The following is a 14,376-nucleotide window of genomic DNA, read 5'->3' as shown; positions in this document are numbered from 1 at the left end:
AACAAGCGTCTGTGTTGCCTAGGGCTAAAATAGAAGTCAGTTCAATTTGTGACGCAGATCGCGCTGCAAGTCCTGCCTCTCCTATCTCCTCATTGGTTTATAGAAGCAGGTACCCATGTGCCATTTCCTCATTGGTTATACCCACGCGGGTGACTGAAAGACGAACGAGGTCGGTGGCGGTAATGCACCTAATTTATGAAAGTTGCCAATCACAATATAAAGTCCAGAGAAGAAAAAGCCTGGAAGGAGGAGAGATGACTCGAAACGATTCGGTTGACCGTTTTATGTGTGGATTAATTGTCGCAGTGGAGGACCTTGTGCATTTCAGGTAAAATAACAACTCAATGTTTATATCCCAGGACAAATTAGCTAGCAACAGCAAGCTAGCTAAATTGCCATAAATGTTTAATGCTTCCGACCTGTCCCCAAATTAATGTAATTGGTTCAGAGTTTGTTTTGATATTTTAACCTGCGTGTCGTGATCTCGTTTGGTGTTGGGGGACAAAATACATTTATGGACGATGGTGCATGAGCGCAGCCGGTTTGGGTTCCGTGTAAGACCCTCACAAATGTCTACAGAAGCACTATTGAGAGCATCCTGTCGGGCTGTATCACCGCCAATTGCACCATCCGCAACAGCAGGGCTCTCCAGAGGGTGGTGCGGTCAGCCCAAAGCATCACTGGGAGCACACTGCCTGCCCTCCAGGACATCTACAGCACCACCCTGTGTCACAGGAATACCAAAAAGATCATCAAGGACCTCAGCCTGTTTCACCCCGCTACCATGTGTGTAACGTTTATTTAACTAGGCAAGTCAGTTAAGAACAAATTCTTATTTACAATGACGGCCTACACCGGCCAAACCCGCACGACGCTGGGCCAATTGTGGGCCGCCCTATGGGACTCCCAATCACGGCCGGTTGTGATACAGCCTGGATTCGAACCAGGGTGTCTGTAGTGACGACTCAAGCACTGAGATGTAGTGCCTGCGCAACACGGTAGACCCAAAATGTAGTAACCAAAAAAGTGTTAAACATATCAAAATATATTTGAGATTTGAGATTATTCAAAGTAGCCACCCTTTGCCTTGATGACAGCTTTGCACACTCTTGGCATTCTCTCAACCAGCTTCACCTGGAATGCTTTTCCAACAGTCTTGATGGAGTTCCCACATATGCTGAGCACTTGTTGGCTGCTTTTCCTTCACTCTGCGCTCCAACTCATCTCTATTGGGTTGAGTAATTGTGGAGGCCAGGTCATCTGATGAAGCACTCCATCACTCTCCTCCTTGGTCAAATAGTCCTTACACAGCCAGGAGGTGTGTTGGGTCATTGTCCTGTTGAAAAACAAATGATAGTCCCACTAAGCGCAAACCAGATGGGATGGCGTATCATTGCAGAATGCTGTGGTAGCCATGCTGGTTAAGTGTGCCTTGAATTCTAAATAAATCACCGATAGCACTGGCCATTATTCTTTTCAAAATTCTTCAAGCTCTGTCAAATCATTGCTAGACAACCATTTAAAAAATTGACATATTTTGAAGCAGATTTAAGTCAAAACTATAACTCGGCCACTCAAGAACATTCACTGTCTTTTTGGTAAGCAACTCCAGTGTAGATTTGGCCTTGTGTTTTAGGTTATTGTCTCTGCTGAATTAATCTCCCAGTCTCTCGTGGAAAGCAGACTGAACCAGGTTTTCCTCTAGGATTTTGCTTGTACTTAGCTCCAGTCCGTTTCTTTTTTATCCTGGAAAAATTCCCCAGTCCTCAACAATTACAAGCATACCCATAACATGATGCAGCCACCGTTATGCTTGAAAATATGGAGAGTTGTACGCAGTAATGTGATGTATTGGATTTGCCCCAAACATAACACTTTGTATTCAGGACAAAAAGTTAATTGCTTTGCCACATTTTTTTGCAGTATTACTTCAGTGCCTTGTTGCAAACATGATGCATGTTTTGGAATATTTTGTATTATGTACAGGCTTCCTTCATTTCATTCTGTCAATTAGGTTAGGATTGTGTAGTACTGACAATGTTATTGATCCATCCTCAGTTTTCTCCTATCACAGCCATTAAACTTAGTAACTGTTTTAAAGTCATTATAGTGAATTCCCTGAGCGGTTTCCTTCCTCTCCAGCAACTGAGTTAGGAAGGATGCCTGTGTAGTGACTGAATGATACACCATTCAAAGTGTAATTAATAACTTCCCTATGCTCAAAGGGATATTCAATGTCTGCTTTAAAAAAAAAGTCCCATCTACCAATAGGTGCCCTTTGCAAGGTATTGGAAAACTTCCGTTGCCTTTGTGGTGGAATCTGTGTTTTAAATTCACTGCTCGACTGAGGAACCTTACAGATAATTGTATGTGTGCGGTACAGAGATGAGGTAGTCATTCAAAAAGTATGTTAAACACTATTATTGCACACAGAGTGAGTCCATGCAACTCATTATGTGAATTGTTAAGCAAATTGGGGTATTATGTGTGACAACAAAATTTCAATTTAATCCATTTTAAATTGAAGGTGTAACACAAAATGTGGAAAGAGTAAAGGGGTGTGAATACTTTCTGAAGGCACTGTAGCCTAACTGAGAAACATCAGGTTCAAACAGTCTATTAAACAGGAATCAGTCTACTAATCAAGGCTTTTCTTCACCGGGGAGAATATTTATTCAAATTTAACACAAACACAATTTATCAACGTTTGATATATCCAACAGACAGTGCACATTTTCTGTGCATTTCAACAACTCATTTGGGATAAACAAATCAACTATATATGAATCTTCTTAAAAAGACAGAAGTTTCTTGACAAAAAGTCTGAGGGAAGTCCAGTGAATGAGAGGTTCAATAAACATTTATAAAGGTTTATGTTTAGGAACAGGGAGTTGTTCCTGACTGTGTGACCTGACAAGGATAGACTAACTAGAGCCAGGTCACGTGGTCAGGAAAAACTACTGGCCCTACTCATGGTGAGGACAGGTGGATTTAGTCCAGGACCAAAGTTTCCTCAATTCAGACGATTCTATTGGTCCGGGGAGCTGCTGGTCCAATCAGGGCACAGGACTTCCCATGAGCCTCTCCTGGCGGAGGGACATCAGCCTGTTGAGCCACAGCTCCTCGGCCTTCTCCTTGTCCAGGAACAACTAGAGGAGAACACAGAAAGGAGCAAAGCACACTGGTTAGACACATATGGATAAATAACAGAACACACAAACAACCAGACATGAAAGTTATAGGGATGAGTGACAGGGTCTGGAGAAAACTGTGTGTGCATTTGTGCATGTGAAAGAATCTGAGGGGAGATGTGTGGTTGAGAAAGTGAGGGATGAGTGGGTGCAACAATCAGATAATCTATACTACATTAGAGGAGGACTTTAGGTCAGTAGAGCAAGGTGTACATGTGTCTGCAATGGGGGAGCATGGGCGTCTGCAATGATCCTGACTGAGCTCACTCTGGTGTGGTGTTCCGTCATACAGTGCCACCTCTTCCCGGTGCTCAGTGTGCTTTTTCATACAGGATGTGTCAAAGTGAATGGGGTATGGTAGTAGGTGCCAGGCACACTAGTTTGTGTCAAGAACTGCAACGCTGCTGGGTTTTACACGCTCAACCGTTTCCCTTGTCTATCAAGAATGTTCCACCACCCAAAGGACATCCAGCCAACTTGACAAAACTGTGGGAAGCATTGGAGTCAACATGGACCAGCAACTCAATATGAATGTTTTGTACACTCAGTGTATATGTGGCTAGCGCAGCGCTACCAGTGGAATAATCCCAAAAGTGCAAACCTCGCTCACCAGGAACTTCGGACAGGCTCAAACAAACGCTCAAAGAAGTTAAAACATAAATCACTTTTTGAACCCAGGTCAGATTAGCCATGATGGGATACTACTGGGGCTGCATGGCTGTGGTGGGTGACAGAGAAGTACACTTACCGGACAGTTTATTAGGTACACCACCCTGTTCACGAAAATTGATCACTTCTTCATAGCAAGTCACATGGCCGTGGTTTGCTATATAAAGCAGGCAGACAGGCATTGAGGCATTCAGTTACTGTTCGGTTGAACGTTAGAATGGGCAAAACGAGTGACCTAAGCAACTTTGAACTGAACAATTGTTGCGTCATGCTGATGACAGAGTCAGGATTTGGCGTAAGCAGCACGAGTCCATGGACCCATCCTGCCTGGTACAGGTTGTTGGCGGTGGAATACTGGTGTGGGGAATGTCTTCCTGGCACACGTTAGATCCCTTGATACCAATAGTGCAACAAACCTTTTTGACACCTTGTAGAATCCATGCCGCAAAGAATTCAGGCTATTCTGGAGGCCAAGGGGGGTCCGACCCGGTACTAGATGGGTGTACCTAATAAACTGTCCGGCGAGTGTGTGTGTCTAGTATATGGATGTTTTGTATGGATTATTGTCTAGAATGGATCATTTATTTTCCCCATTGAAAATCATGTGCAGCACACTAAGAAGTAGGAACACAAAATTCCGGTATCTTTCCCAAAATTCCCTGGTTATCCAAAACCTTTGTTAGAATTTTTAAACCCTACTAAGAGGCCTACATTCTCTGCCTTGATGAGAACATTTGTCAAGGGAACCATATGATTACAACCCGGTCACACAATTCACTTAAGGCAAATGTAAGTGCAGGTTTCTATTGTTTTCTACAATTTGGAGGTTAAAGACACCCTAAAGATCCACTGCAGCCTGTCAGAGCACGGGCCGTCTGACAAAGAAAACCCCTTCAAAAGACAGATCACCTCCATCTCTTCATATCCATTGTCTCTGTGTGTATATAATGACGTTTGATTTATCCAACGTGAGTCTGATAGCTTAGGAGAGCTAAATATGCAGTGTCTGGTGTGTAATGGCCTTGTAAATCACTCATCTCTCGCCTTAAACACGACGACGCACACACACACGGCCTAAACCACAGTATGGGGTGTACACCGTTCGCCGTGTGTTATCTAGGGTTCGACACGATGACTAGATCAGTCCCCCCCACCCCCACCCCCATGGCCCAGGTTCTGGGGAGTCGCAGCAGTAACGAGTTTGCGATGACAGTATCTACAGTAGGGGTAATGGGGAATCATTATTCCTGATTGGCTCTCCCCCGCCTGGGGCATATTGCTGCCATAGATCAGGCTGTCGTAGGCTTGATCTGTATGTGTCAGGGCTAACTCACTTTCCCCCGCGGGGAGATAAATGACTCCACACAGCTCTTCCAAGGAGGGGGGGGGGGTAAAGTTAGGCTTCATTTCCTATTCTAAGGCCTGACTCTGTGTGGATGGAAATGTTTGATTGTCGTGAGGTGTGTGTGTGTGTGTGAAAGATTCTGAGGGGACATGTGTGGGTGATAAGTGGGCCCAACACCCTGAGACAATCTATGCAATACTTCAGTAACCTTTCATATTCCTCTGTGTGTGTGCATTTGTGTGTCCCAATCAGAAAAGAGTGCGTGTGTTGTGATAGGGGAGAACTTACACTGGGGTGTGCTAGCGTGTCGCTGTCGTTGTAGCGGATTGTGGTAGGTAGAGAGCTGATGTCTGGAAGGAGCAGAGGTGGGTCGTCCGGTTCCTGCTCAACTTTCACTGCCTCGGTCTAAAAACACATACAGAATAACAATTGATCTAACATTACACAAGGGCTGCAAAATTCCCAGGTTCTCCAGATATCCTGGTTAGGGGATTCTAGACTTCCTGCTTATTCCCTCCACATTCCAGGAATCTTCTAGTCTGCATTTCTGGGAAACCTAGGAATTTTGGGAAAGTAACCAGAATTTTGGAATTCTACATCACACCAAGTCAGATTACACATATCAATCACATGGTATAGTAGTGTAATATCCCATTTATTCATCACATCAAATTTTCTGACAAGAACAGCAAATGTACTGCTTGCATAAACAAGCTAGAACACTAGTGCAGAGGAATGACAAATCCAGCAAATGCAGTTTCGTGTTTGGCCAGAAGATGACAGTGTGAGTATAGGTCTGAAGTACTAACTGGGTCTTCTGAGCTGTGTGTGTGTGAGCGCAACTTTGTTTAACACATTCACTTCCTGCAGCCGGGAGGGACACCGTTTTTACCCTTTTTTAAAAATCTGTACTGTTTTGTCTTTCACTTCTTTTCTTTGGCGTGAATAAATAAAACCTAAAACTGAGGAGGGTGTATGTGCGTGCGTGTGGAGCCTGATGGAAAATTCTCACCCGAGTGGGGATGGAAGGGGGTTAGAACTTGACTTACATTATTATTTTATTAGGGCCTCTATTTGAAGATGCCGGGTGTACATCGGTGGATAATTGAGTGCTAACTGGAGAGGGCTGCAGGTGTTTGGCCTCTGGGAGCCTCCGGTTAGGGACTGCGCTTCTGAGCTGAGGACCCTTAACTACAAGAAGTACCTCAATTACATTTAAACTTTGGTCATTTAGCACACGCTCTTATCCAGAGCGACTTACAATCAGTGGATTCAACTATAATCTATCCTTTGCCTGTCACACCACTTACACGGGCCAGGTAGAGCCGTGATGAGTGAACGAGAGAGAGATAAAGAAAGAGCAACAGCACACAGAGCGATAGACACAGGTCCCGGTCCCAGTGCCGGGTGTAATCTATCAACCCGCTCCACTTGGACTGTCACCTTTAGTCCTAACCCTCCCAGGATCGGCAATGATTGCCAACAAATCTAATATCCTCCACGTTTTCTCAGGCAGGAGCATTTCAATAATGACTTCTGTGCTTCTGCCGCTGTGTCTGTGGAGACAGAGAGAGAGAGGGCGAGGGACAGAGGCCCGCCGCAGTGGCTTTTGTGGCGGCCAAGTAGATCAAAAAAACAGTCCCGGCAGGCCCCCTCTCTCCTCTTGAACAAACGGATGGAGCAAACGGCATTGAATGGGAATGGTTTAATTTGGGTGCGGGAGCCGCCCTCGGACAGATGGAATAAAAACTGGAGGGGGGAGGGAAAAAATCAAATAAGAGAGTGAAAGAAGTGAACAGAGAAGGAGAGAGAGAAAACGCACCTTGACACCGTCTCGGGATGATTTGAAAGCCTGGGGAACAAAGGATTCGCTCTCAATGGCCTCAATGTCCTTTATCCTTCGCACTTGCTCCGCCAGCGACGTCCCCTCTGGAAACAGAAATACAGAAAAAGAGCGAGAGAGAGAGAGAGAGGAGGAAGAGGTTAGCAGGGGGGAGAGGTCACACACACTGGGATTTGTTAGCCGCCCTCGAGTCACGTTGACACAGCAGGGACATCAGGGGAAGTGAACCAATTACATTTAGGATGCTTGACTCCAGGTTGATGGCCAGGTTCTCTGGTAGTAATGCTCTTTGGCACCTGCTAAGAAATCTCTGATGTGACCAAATCTCTGTATTATTTTAAAGGAGAGATTAGATAGGGGGTCTTGACAGGGGTCAGGGCTGGGGCCTACCTCCATGAAAGAAGACAAACAAACAACAGAGAAGGTTGATCAGTCCCAAATGGCACCCTATTGCCTATATTGTGCACTACTTTGACCAGAGCCCTATGGGCCAAAAGTAGTGCTTTTGGGATGTACCTGAGGACCACAGTATATTTAGGAAAGCTGTAATTGTGATATATTGGATGATCAGTCATTGCCTCAAAAGCCCTGTCTATGAAATTAAGAGTAGTTTCATTTCACCAGGCCCATCCCTCAGCTGTTAACCAAAACAGAGGTGGGGTGTCCGCTATGTTATTGTTTCAACTGTTGATTCCCCCTTTAGGCAAATCTCAGTAAGCACAGCCGATTCTCTTACAATGAAACTATTTAAAGTGTAAAAAATCTAAATAAATCAAAATTTTAGGCATCAAATTAAAAAGACGTAGGCGGAAGGCACATTGTTGATTTATGAACGTGTGTCTGGAAAGGTAGGAACTGTAAGAGTCTGAACAATACTTTTCTTCTTTCGCCTGTCAATCTCTCCACCAATCAGTCAATATTCATCCCTCGCTTGCCTATCCTTTTATCCTCCCCTGCACACTTCCATCTATCTAGCTGTCAATCTGAGAGACACTCCTGTCTGAGTTCCATGTAGAAGAGAGAGGTGCACAGAGAGAGACCTCAAGTGAGTCTGCATATGCTTCAATAACAGAAGCTGCGACTACAGTACCTTGTAGGGAAATTAAAGAGTTTCAATGAACAGGTGTGGGTTGTAATGGCTCACAATGAATAACACAGATGCGTAAAATCGAGTGCGCACTAGAACACACACACGGACAAATACACACACTCACACAAACAAATACACTCACACACACCGAAGATGCACCGTTTTGAGCTAATGACAGGAATGAAATGCATCCATTAACTGCCACAAAGAAGTTGTCACAACATATCTTTCTGGGGCGTGTGTTTAATGAATAGATTCATATTTGTTCTGGTTCTCATTGGATAGAAGTGAGCGGCACAGCAACACACACACACTTCTCAATTTTTGCCTCAGTCCACACTGCAGGCACGCACGCGTGCACACACACACACACACACACACAGTGAGGTAAAAGTAACAAAATAGGAGGACAATGTTGTTCAAACAAACTTTGTTTCCATTTTTATTTACTGGGATAATTGGACAACTGACTGACAAGTGGAATTAAGCCTTCGATCCATGACAGTATGTCTTGTGACGTGAGGAGAAGAGGAGCAAGAAAAATAGATGTGGCGTCTCCAAAAATAGTTATTACCATGAATGTGCAGCAAGATGGAGAACGGGAACGCCGGCCCAATATCCTTCTGAAGACTGTGGCCTGTCCTTCACATGACAGCCACAGCATCATCAGGAGTATTGTGCGCGTATGTGTGTGTCCAAGTTTGAAGGAGAGTCAAATCCGTCAACTGGTCAACCATGAATCCCGTTTTTTCAATCAGTGATCAATGAATTCACCCTCCGCACTCTGAGGTAAGAGTCTTAATAAAGGACAAACACACACACTCACCTTAGCCCCCTCCCACCCTATCTGCCCAGATATATCATTGACAGCCCTTTCGAGCAGGTGACAAAGTGGACGGACGAGGCTCACGGAATCCATTAAAGCCTCATACTTTTTGACAAACACATTATTGGTAGATAAAATTACTTCCATATGCGGTTTGACAGATGTCAGTGGGGAAAGATATGTATTTCATAGAAAAATTAAAAATAATGGACTTTGAGAGAAGTCCGAGACCAGATAACAGACCAGACAAAAATCAATACCCGCGCCGGCCGAGCAGCGGAGTGGAGAGCAGGGAGGTCAAAGTTAATATTGAATATTGACACATCATCCGGCTAATTAATTTAGCGGCGCGACTCGATTGTCCCCACATTACTGGCAGAGCTCGTCTGTCAACGATGAGAGAAAGACAGAGAGAAGCGAGAGGGGGACATAAAGAGACAGGAAAAGACTAGAAAGAATGCCTTCAATGTACCACTGACATTTCTGTTTGAAACAACTTTATTGACATTGTCCCGTATACACTCCTCAGAGATGTGTTGACATGTTGTCTACCTAACCTCCTGTTCATTGTGTTCATTTCACCAGCCGGCTCAGTAGAAAAGCCATCATTACCATCAGAACTGTATATTTATGACTTTTTATTTTTAATTTGACTTTTTATTATGCATTTTTCAGCTCAATATTTTCATTCAACTGCAGTATGATTCTCCATGCAGTTATCCATCGAAAAATGGCTGTAAACAGTGAAGTAGGCCTTTAAAATGGTCTTACTACCATTATGAGTGACCTGTTGGGGTGTCAAACCAGAATGATCAATACACTGGACCATATTGAGAGTCCTTACATTTTTCATCCTTGTATTCACTGGTTATAATGAGCTTAATAATGGTTAGTGATTGATCTGCCTCTTAGGCTGTGTGTGTATGTGCATGTGTGTGTGTTAAGTGTGTGGGATGGGCAGAAAACACTTGCAAACTCATTACCAAAATTAGTCCAACAGCATCCTGATGAGCAACCTGGAATCAATAGCGTATTGTGCCCTCAAAATAGCTGTTTGTCTACTTCATTGATTAAGAAGGTGGAGAGGAGAGAAAATCAGTAACACCAATGAAAGAAAGCAGATTTCCTGAGCCATCCGGGACAGAAAGTGTGTGTGTGCGTGTGTGTCAGAGAGAGAGAGAGAGCGAGCAAGATGGCGTTTCTGCTGCAGTGACAGAATCCAAACAGAGGATAGCGCTGTTTTACTACAGATTTTTACAGTGCCAGACCGTTTGTCAATCCTTGTGTCAATCAGTAACAGCGAGAGCTGAATATATTGCTGCTAATGATTAATTCCAGTAATTGAGCGCATACCTCGCAAGCTAAATTACGACGGCACTCATTTTGCCCGGGCAAATAAATAAGAGAAAAGTACATTCAAAAGGTGCTTTGGAGTTATATTTATATAAGACCACCCTAATGGTGACATTAAAATAAGAAATAAAAAAGGTGAGCGGGAAAAACGGCAAATTTGACTACTGTTGACATGGCGGATGTAATTGGACAGAGTAGAGCTGGCTTCGGTTGGGATGGCTGGCGCTACCACTGGGAATGATCCTACATGGTACTGTCGGTCCATAGCAAGACCCCTGTTGTTTCATAAAATAACACTGCATTAACACAAACACCGCAGCGTAACACCATTAAAGAAATTGCATGTACAGTACATACGGCAAAAGACAGCCAGACAGAAACACACAACCTCCCTCATCAGTGTCCCGGCTCCAGTGAGTGCCAGAGCCCCCTGCCCCCCTCCTCCCTCTTAGCACTGCAGTAAAATATGTAATTCAATGCTCAATTTAGGGGATCGCCTCGCATTCGATTTTTTTTTGCTCGCTAATTGATAGAAATTAAGCCATTAATCAAGCCACTAGCCATCAGTCAAGCTGCGGAAGATGAATACAAACTTTCATAATAACCACCTTCCCCATTTTAGGGCTCATTATCATACATTTTTAATGCAATTATGCTATTCTTTTACACTGAGCTCATAAATTACCCGCTCTTTTGTTGCCGGCTGGCCTAGTAAAATCTAAAGTAATGCTTTGTAGTCTGATCTTTAAGGCAATTACTGGCTTCTTCAGTCTTTCATCTCCCTGCATTTCCAATAACCCTCACCTCCAATGATTTATCCCTGCCACAACCCGCCAACACACACACGCGCAGATGTACACACAGTCATGCACATGCACACAGAGAGACATACACAGATACTGTACACACACTTTTACTCACCTCTGTTTACCACCTTCCTTACCTGTACGCCAGGATAACAGAGCAACCGGAGCAGCTATGTTCCTATTGGTGGATCCCCTGTGGGTCTTGGCCTACCTGTGTGTTGCTATTGTTGTTTGCGTAACCTCGCGCTAAGCTAAGTACACTGAACACATGGATCACTTGGCATCAAACGGTTAGTTTCATTCAGCGCTAGGGGGCATTGACTGTAGCACTTCCTTACGCATCAAAGTGCTTCTTCTTGAGGCCTAAACATGTTGTTTAATACATGACTGGGTTTGGGAATACGTTCAAACCAAATTGGATGAACACTGATCTTCTCAGTCCGAAAACATCAAGTTATCACTATCCCAAAAATCCACGTTCAAACCAAATGTCCGATTATTGAAATAAAGCAACAGAGGAGCAAAACCAGGTCAACTGTACAATTTTCATATATCTGCCCGAACTGAGTTTATGCATGAGGATACATATCAATTCAATATAATCTTAAAATCCATTAACCAGCATTTCCACTAAAAGACACATGTTTTATCTATCCATCTGGCCCTGTCTGTTTGGGAGTGTTCCCTCAAAGTGAAGCCCCAGTGATTTAGCTTAGCTCTTCATCAGCGTAAACCAAAGCCATTGTGTGTGTGTTAGTAATGTGTGTGAACGCACACGTGAGTGCTACCTGCAGTTATTTACCTCCGCACAGATCGCTCAGTAAATCTTAAAGCACAGTCTTAGCCAGCCCATCGCTGCCCAGAGAAAAAGCAAAAACAGAAACAAAGGCGGGGTTATTAAAAAGGTGTCTGGCCCGGTGGTCAGGTAATAGTTCTGGACTGCATTGATTACGGCGCGCTGACAGCTTCTGATGCTAGCCCTGAAAATGCATCAAGTGCGTAATGAGGAGCTATTAGGCCCATCGATTTGCTGATTTCAATTGATAGCTACCAGGCCAAAGCGGCACGTCAATATTTGCATAACTAATACCCTGCTGCCTGTCTGCTGCTCCCGGCCTTGACAAATGAGATCTCAATGAGGGGAGGAGAGGGAGTTGGATAGAGAAAGCAAGGGAAAAAAGACAGTGGTAGCAAGCGAGATGGGAGAGAAACAGAAAGAGTAACACGGAGAAAATAACATCAGATGGGTAAATAACAGCAGATAAAAACCAGTGCAAGTTGACTCAACCCATCATTATATGAACCACATAGAGATGATTTGACTATCATTGCATTCCAAGAAACATTATTGGAAAAAAGAGGGGTATGTGTGCAAGCTGTCCCATAATAGAGTGCTACAAAGCTGTTTGTCCTCTAGAGAGGGATCACCCATACACTTGATAACCCAACTCAGGGGGGAGACATAAGCCAGATATTGTGTTGTGTTGAGCTGTGATATGTGCTATGTTGAACTGTACTGTGATCTGACTTGTTTCGTTGTGTTGTTATATCCTCTTATGTGATGTGTACTGTTTTGCTGTGCTGTGTCGTCTGATAAGTTGTCTTATGTTGTGCCGAGCTGTGCTGTGTTACGTTGAACTGTTGTGTCGTGACAGAGCATGCTGCCGTCGGGTGCTGTTGTGTGATGTGTTGTGATCTACAGTGCTGCCGTGCTATGCATGCTAACACGTCATGCTGGCCCCTGTGGCTGGGGGTTTTGGGGGTCATACCAGGGAGACACATTGGCAGCCTGGGCCAGATGTCCAAGGGAGGGGACCGCCCAGTACCACAGCAGGTGGCCGAGCTGTTCTAATGATGCTGCCACAGCCGCATCGCAGGGTCCCCATGGGACCACACACACACAGCTCCTTATCAACCAAGCATCCCCGCCACCTCAAAACACACACGTCCCATCAATACGTAAGTGACGCGTGCCGAGCCCCCGTGGTCCTAACATCCTTATCACTGTGTCAATTGCCCTGGGTGGACCCTCTCCTTGATCACTGTCATTTTCAGTGTGACCCCTGAAGTCGCTTGTCACAACACTAATGTCCCACATACACCAATCATGACCACCGACCTCTGTGTAAATCTGGGAGCCCCACTAGCGATTCAGGGGATCCCCTCTATACTAAACCCAAAGCTCACTCTGATAACCTAAAGTATCACAATACAATACAAACTGAACAGCAACACGAAAGACTATGACAGCCCTCTCCTGAGCCCTGAGTTTCAAATGTGTTTAAATGACATTGCTATTAATACAATCTCGTCTTTTCAATGTTTTTTATGTGTAGCCTACATTTTCAGTAGGGTTTAAGATGGATGGATGTACGGATGGTTGAAGGTTGGAAGGATAGACAGACGGAGAGATAGATGAAGGTTGGATGGATAATCTCCGGCCCAGAATTTTTCCTGAGTACGTGACCCCATATTGACAGCCAGTGTCCTAGTCAGAGCAGCTGTGGACAGACACCTTGTGCGTCCTGGCCTCGCCGATGTCTCCTAGAGAGATAAGCATCATCTCCACTCTTCACTCAATAAAGGGACCAATAATGAATGAATTACCCTAACACAGAGCCTAATGACAGGCAGACACCGCCGCCACGCGCCCAGCACCTCCTATCTCCTCCAACATCTCTATTTCTAATTTCCCATCATCCCTCTCTCTCCTCAATCAACCCCTATAATCAGTGGGGTGACACTCCACACCTGTCTGCAGTCTGTTATGGCTATAGACCTTGGGATCAGATAGATATAGAATGATGCCATGTTGCACACACACTTTTCACATTCACTTTTTTGCATACAAATAATAATTAATATAAAGGGTGTCTCCATTCAAGTCAATGGTGGCATGATGGGTGTACTGGCAGCCATTTTGTGGGTACCCATGCCAGCAAGTAAAAGCAGGAGGTGTACCCTTCAATCTGTGCTGTGATTTGTCAAGTCAACTCAACTGACATTACAAAAAATACATTCCATTGCTTGAGCCACATCAGTTAGTATCATTTGAATGAACATTCTACATTACCATGGCAATCCAGCATCAGTTGATAAAACACTGCTAAATACCGTGGAAATTATTGCATTACAATACCAGGCAGCCATTGCGAGTGTACCCATGAGTTTATCAGTCAATTGCCACAGTCAGAAATGTTGCATGCAACACCTATTATTTGTTTCAATGTGAATTCCCCATTAGCTGTGACTT

The 14,376-nt window shown here is 44.4% G+C and overlaps 1 protein-coding gene across 1 annotated transcript in view; it reads right to left on the bottom strand.

Annotated features, from left to right (window-relative positions):
* Positions 1-2,647: 2,647 nt before the first annotated feature.
* rsrc1 (arginine/serine-rich coiled-coil 1) overlaps positions 2,648-14,376 on the bottom strand; it is a 176,265-nt gene continuing 164,536 nt past the window's right edge. The window contains exons 8-10 of the mRNA XM_038974085.1: positions 7,028-7,134; positions 5,494-5,610; positions 2,648-3,149 (exon numbers count right to left, since the gene is read on the bottom strand). Of these exons, the coding sequence (XP_038830013.1) occupies positions 3,057-3,149; positions 5,494-5,610; positions 7,028-7,134 (317 nt within the window). The 3' untranslated portion in view covers positions 2,648-3,056. The remainder of the gene's footprint in view (positions 3,150-5,493; positions 5,611-7,027; positions 7,135-14,376) is intronic.

This window comes from Salvelinus namaycush, chromosome 34 (assembly GCF_016432855.1).
Source record: "Salvelinus namaycush isolate Seneca chromosome 34, SaNama_1.0, whole genome shotgun sequence".
NCBI classification, from domain to species: domain Eukaryota; kingdom Metazoa; phylum Chordata; class Actinopteri; order Salmoniformes; family Salmonidae; genus Salvelinus; species Salvelinus namaycush.
Note: the sequence above shows the minus strand (reverse complement) of the source record. Positions and strands in the feature narration are given on the sequence as shown.